This window comes from Wolffia australiana, chromosome 13 (assembly GCF_029677425.1).
Source record: "Wolffia australiana isolate 7733 chromosome 13, ASM2967742v1".
NCBI lineage: Eukaryota > Viridiplantae > Streptophyta > Magnoliopsida > Alismatales > Araceae > Wolffia > Wolffia australiana.
The window spans coordinates 12,760,382-12,766,847 of record NC_135847.1 but is presented as its reverse complement, the minus strand read 5'-3'; the positions used below and the strand labels follow the sequence as shown (position 1 = coordinate 12,766,847).

Below are 6,466 nucleotides of genomic sequence, written 5' to 3'. Positions count from 1 at the left end.
GACACCATCCGAGATCAAAGGATCACTGCTCAAGGAGTCGGCATCATCATCAACGCCACTGTCGATTCGCGTCCAGCCCGCACGGCAAGCCAAAGCGATGACGTGCGCACCCAGATTCAAATATCCCTGGTAACGACGCGCCATCTTCGATCACAATTACCATTTTTTTTGTTTTCTACATTTACATTTCTTTTCGTATTCCCTTTTCTTCGTAATAGCGTTGTAGCAAGGGGAAGTTCCCATATGAGGATACCTTCCCCTCCCGTTATCGAGTCCAATCTTCCCACCACCCACCCTCTTATTTTCATCTTGTAGCTTAAAGAGGGCCCATCCACCTCTCTCCTATAAAGGGAATGGGTGGGTGCCCTCCAAAACACACTCTTGAATTTTTGTTGCAAAGTTATAACGTTCAGAAGTTGAAGAGTCCCTCGTTGAGAAAGGAAGAGGAAGAAGGAGGAAGGAGGAAGGAGGAAGAAGAGGAAGGAAGAAGAGAAGGAGCTGCCACAGCCGCCGCTCACCATCACGAGCGCCGCTGCCGCCTCTGCTCTTTTTCGCGAGCCCGCCGCCGTCGCGGGCACCACCGCCCACGCCGCCCCTTGTTGCAAGCACCACCGCTGCAACGCCGGTGCCCGATACCGCCGCCGTCTGCGTCCGGGGCGCCCGCACCAGCGTCGTCCGCATCCGTTCCTTCGCCCGCGCGCCGTCGCGCCTGGGCGCGCTTGTGCGCGCCCACTCGCGCGCTGCTGCCTGCACGCCCGCGCGCGACGCCGCACAGCACGCCACGCACGTGCCGCCGCACAGTGCGCCTGTGTGCGCTGCGCTCAGCGTGCCCACCGTGTGACTCCTCTCCTTCCATGAAGATGGCTTGGCAATGCTGAGAAAACTCCAAGTAAGAGGGTCCTTGCAGCCACTGCTCACAAGGAGATGCTCTATCCCTCCTCTCTTATATCTTCAGAAATTAAGACGGACTGGACCTTGGAAATCTCTGTTTTTCTTTTATCTTTGCTTGTCCCAAAGTGGTGTTTGTACAATTAAAGTTGAGGTTTCGTATAATATATGTTGTGTTTTATACATTTTTTGAATATTAGGTTGTTGCATCAATCAGTTAGAAGTCAAGATCTGCGTCTTTTAATCCCAACTGTGGCTATAAACATATATGATTGTATACAATGTGTTCTTTTGGGCCATGGAAAGGTCTATTTTGGGATACAATCCACATAAGAAGAAAAAATTGACAACTTGAAAAAGAAATTGCAAGAAATAAACGAGATTCGAACATATAGAAGAGATTTGAAGAAGATAATGAAGAAGAAGAAGATGTTTGGATAAGAAATTTGAGGAATAAGAAATGGTTTGAATTAGAAATTTGAAGATAATAAGCTCCATAAGATGAAGACTAAATTTGGAGAAAAGAAGAAGCAGAAGAGTAAAAGAAGGAAAGAATTAAAGAAATTTCTGTCAATATTTACCGTCATCCGATACAGTCATCGGTACTTTCCGTCATTCATTCAGTAAGTTCGTCATCTGTCGTCCGTCACGGATGATGGATAACGAATGACGAATATTACTCCGTTCAGTCATCCGTCAATATACTTTAACGTAAACGGATGACGAAACCCAAATGACGGATGACGAAATCGTCATCCGTCCTCCATGTCTATAAGAAGAAGATGAAGATATGATGGAAAGAAACAGAAGTAGAATAGATTTTCAAGAGTGAGTTTGAAAGCGATATAGTGGCCTCTACTTATAGGCCGCGGAAGACCTTTCAGAGGATTTGGAAACCGCTGACCGCTGGTTTAGTTGGACAGGTGGTGAACTGATGTGTCGTCTTGGGAGCCGGTGATATCTTTGGGGCAGACGCAGGCGGCGGAGAGATTTCATCGGGTGGCGCAGCTGACACGGGCTGGAATATTGACAATGGCGTAGTGACTTTGACGTCAGCTTCAACAGAGAGTGGGGGAGGAAGAGAGGGAGAGCGTGAGAGACGGTGAGAGAGAGATAAGAGAGAATGAGAGGGTGAGAGGAAAGCGAGAGAAGGAGAGAGGAGAGTGAGAGCAGGGAGAGAGGATGGGAGAGAAAGAATGAGAGGGTGAGAGGAGAGTGAGAACAGGGAGAGAAGGTGAGAGAGAAAGAATGAGAGTGAGAGAGGAGAGTGAGAACAGGGAGAGAAGGTGAGAGAAAAAGAATGAGAGTGAGAGAGGAGAGTGAGAACAGTGAGAGAGGGTGAGAGGAGAGTGAGAACAGGGAGAGAGGGAGATAGAGAGAGATAGAGATAGAGAGAGGAGGGTGAGAGTGGGAGAGAGGGTGAGAGAGAGAACGACAGAACAAGAGGGAGAGAGGAGAGTGAGAGCAGGGAGATAAGGTGAGAGAGAGAAGGAGAGAACAAGAGGGAGAGAGGGGAGTGAGAGCAGAGAGAGAGAGTGAGGGAGAGAAGGAGAGTTGAGAGCAGGGAGAGAGAGTGAGAAAGAGAGAAGGAGAAAATGAGAGGGAGAGGTTGAAGGAGGAACAGGGGGAAGTGAGAGGGAACCAGCGATGGTGCGCAGGAGGGATTGGAGGAGCGGGAGGGACAGAGAGCCAGAGAGGTAGTGTTTAGGGCATTAAAAAAATGTTAATTTGTTTGTGTCCGGGACGAGGGACGAGGGACGGGACGAATTTTTTTTCAGACAGGAAAAATCTGGCAGACTTGGGACGCGGACAAACTCTTTCGTCATTTGATGAATCCCTGGATGGGACGATTGAGACCAATCTGAAATATATGGACGCCGGATGGGACGATCTTCATCCCGTCCCATCCATCATCCACATCCCGGACGATCTGGAACTATACTGATCACCCCAAATAAAAAGCAGAGGAAAAGATAGAAGCGTTTATAAATTTACAACCAAATACATAAATGAAGATGTAACAAGTATAAACAGTAAAAAATGATAAAAAATATATCATTTCTGGGCAGTGAAGAATAGAGAGGGACGGTATTAGGAGTATATGGTTAAAAACTTATCTCATCTTCCTTTGCCACAGAGAACCAGTTTGCACAATTCTGACTAAATGTTAGAAGTTCATTATCTTGTATAATAGGCAAACGGAAACTATCTCGTATATCAAAAATAACAAAAATATCACAACAAGGTTAGTATATCAAAATTTAAGAAAGAAATCTATTTATCTGACTTCTAAAAAAATTTCTACGCAAAATTATGAAATATGTTAATTCATGCTGAAAGTGACTCATTTAACTCAACTAGCGAACATAATTATATCGAGCAGCAGATATTGACCTTCGCTACGCTAACTAATGCTATGCGTGTGTTTATCTCAACTGGTGAGCATAAGAATATTAACCCGCATATATTAGCCTTCATTGCACTATTTTATCAGGAAAATATTTCAAAGGGATACAAGAGATTCAATAGCTGGCCTCAAATGTGATCATGTTGCAAATCTTAGAGAATGAATGAAGGGTAATGTTTCTCAAACAGATCACCTTGGGTACCCATTGAGAAATGATTAGGTGGATGATGGTCATCAAATTCATAAACTCCTCCAGTGGAAAGAGATAGAACAAATAATATGTATTATATAATTCATATACAAATCACATTGCTGATTTTCCCCACATGGGGTGTTTTTTTTCTCTGCCTACAGTACTCTATAGCAGGGTACATTTTCTTTCCTTGGGATACATCTTTGCTAGAGTGTTTGAGGTGGAACTTTTACCTATTGGCCATCCACTACGAGAGCTTATCTTTTTGGCATTTGAATACTTTAGTAAAGAAATATTTCTGGTTATTTTTTCTACCATTACCTTTTTTTGAAAGATACCATCATCTTGTTTGTTAATTAGCCTTCTTAATATTATCCAAATTGGGATTAAATTATGCTGCACTTGTACGCCAACTCATTTCTATTCCAAGATCTAATTTTTTGTCATGAATTGATTTCTTCAAATAAGACCCAAGCCATCTGGTTCATTCTGATAAATTTTTTTGTCGAATTGTGATGTTACATATTAATACATGTGTCTATAAAGTTCTGCTTGTTTCATTGGATCATTGATAAACACATTGTGATTTTAAATCATGGGAACCAAGTAAGATGGAAGAAAACATCGATAAAATTATTAAATTTCACATTTTCATCTTATGATTATACGGGAAAAGAAGATCCATAAGGCAATGACATTAAAAACCACAAGGTTTAATGATGATAGGTTGCATTTCCTCGTAGCGCCCCTCCACCATAACCTTAGATCTCTATTTCTGAGGCATGATGGGGTCTCCACCATCCTAGACTGATATAGTAACATCAGTCACAACATCTATTTCAGGTATCTTGTTTGGAGCAGAACCCAGCTGAGGTCATGAACCTAAACAAACATGCAATGCCCAAAAAAAAGCAGCAAAGGAAAAAATGTTTACCAGATAGCCTTTACGTCACTTAAAATACAAAAACATTGCATAGCTTAATTGTAATGCACGTCTATTTAATTAAAAATACTCATTATCTTTATTAATTTCATACTATAATCAACTCCAATCATGCCACTTTTATCTCAGACTGTTGAGAATCAACCCACAACATTTTTAACTCAATTTTTTATTATCTGATTCAATTTCTATAATCCAGTCATTACCCTTCTTTCTCTCCCTCCATCACAAGCACACACTGTAGAATATTGATGTATGATCAATGCAGTCATTACACAATAATACAATACATCCAAGTTTAGACGGAAATCTACAAGCCAAGCATCACTATAAGAGAATATCACAGAATTTACTATCAACTGAAGATAGAGAAACAAAGCTTTGTATAATTCACTTATCTCCAGGCCACCACAGGAAATGGGGTCACTCCCATCGCAGGGAACGTTGATCTAATCATGGGCACCTTTTTAACCACTTCATTGAGGCGCGCTGCCCGGCCCAAGAACACAGAGCTCTTCTGCAGATAGGATTTAACGTCAGATTTTGAAGAAATCAACACCCAGAACCCCAAAATCAGAATTTTCTTTTGATTCTAAATCAACTTTAAAGAGTTTGAGTAGTTTTTAAATGGGGTGAAGAGAAGGGAGTAAGAGAATTCTATGAAAGCTGAGACAGAAACCAAGCAAAAAATCTAGAGAAAATCTGCCCTCTTCTCTCGTTCGGAACGATATAGCGTTAGATTTTGAAGAAATTACATAGCCAAACCCCCAAGATCAGATTCTTTTAATTCTTAATCAAAGTTAAGAGTTTGAGGAGTTTCTAATTGGAGTGAAGTTTAGATAATATGAGAATTCTAAGAAAGCTGAGACAGAAATCACGCAAAGAATCTGAAGAAAATCTGCCCTCTTGATCTTATTGGGAAGAATACAGCGTTAGATTTTCAAGAAATTCAATACACAAAACCTCGAGATTTGTTTTTCTTTTGATTTTAAATCGAATGGAAATAATTTAAACCGGTTCAAGCGTTGAAATCTTTTTCTTTGATTGAAGAAATTGTCACCTTGTCTTCGAGCCTGAGGTTGATGGGCACGCCTCTGGAATTGGGCTTCTTTTGGTTTAATCTTTTCTTCAGAAGAACAAGGCCTACCAGAGCCGCAGCGAAGGAGATTGTCCAAGAAGGTCTGATCCTCAACACAAAGAACTTCAAGAGATCAATCGGAAGCTTCCACCATCGAGCCCCCGATTTCTCCCCAAACCCCAAATTTCCATCCCTGGGGTTCGCTTCTTCCACGAATTCAGAACTATCAGCAGCGCCAAGAACAGCGGACTCCCCGTCTCCATCAACGACCCCATCGAAATCCCAAATCTGCTCTCCCCCGCCGTCGATCGCCTCCTGGAATCCTTCCAAAAATCTAGATTCCAGCTCGGGATCAACCCAGCTAGGGTTATCGGAGCCAGCAAGACTATCTTCGCCTTCAGAAGGAGCGCGCTTGCTGTACCTGCGATCAGGATCGAGAGAGAAGTAATCAGGCTTGATCGCGCCAGAAGATTCGCCTTCTATCCCGAATAAACCATCAATCGAAGCCGCAGAAGAAGGATCGGAGACGACAGGGGCAGATCCTGCAGCGTGAAGCACTTCCCAGCCATCAATTCCAACGATTTCTTCCATGGCGAGAGATTTGATCGATTCTGGAAGAAGGTTTCGAAGAACTGAATTGGGGATTTTTCCGACGAGAAGAGAGAGAAAGAGAGAGAGAATCTGTGGTGGAATCTGGTTTTATTAATAAAAAATTGGAGATTTTCAAGGAAAATTACGAGGTGGAGATTTGAAACAATTGTGGCTAATTTTTATTGTTTAAAAAATATATGATTGTTTTAAATATTATGCATTTGGTGGCAAAATATATGAATGCTTTAAATATTATGCATTTGGTGGGTCCCGCAAAACGAACAACTTCAACAACTAGTGTATGGCTCTCAACCACAATTGTTATTTGTATGTATATGTAATCTTTTTTATCAAAATGGAGAGATA

General features: G+C 42.1%; 1 protein-coding gene across 1 annotated transcript; it reads right to left on the bottom strand.

Moving 5' to 3' along the window:
• Positions 1-4,670: 4,670 nt before the first annotated feature.
• On the bottom strand, positions 4,671-6,191 carry LOC144711251 (uncharacterized). Its single transcript, XM_078585197.1, has 2 exons — positions 5,492-6,191; positions 4,671-4,948 (listed from the first exon to the last, which is right to left on the bottom strand). Exons 1-2 carry the CDS (start codon positions 6,098-6,100, stop codon positions 4,826-4,828), a joined length of 732 nt encoding a protein of 243 aa, XP_078441323.1. The 5' UTR covers positions 6,101-6,191; the 3' UTR covers positions 4,671-4,825.
• Positions 6,192-6,466: the final 275 nt, after the last annotated feature.

What these genes read in the sequence shown, in the direction of transcription:
- LOC144711251 (XM_078585197.1), bottom strand. Translation starts at nt 6,100, where the DNA reads ATGGAAGAAATCGTTGGAATTGATGGCTGGGAAGTGCTTCACGCTGCA. An exon ending in ACCTCAGGCTCGAAGACAAG is followed by an intron (nt 4,949 to 5,491) that starts GTGACAATTTCT and finishes TCCTATCTGCAG; the next exon opens with AAGAGCTCTGTGTTCTTGGG.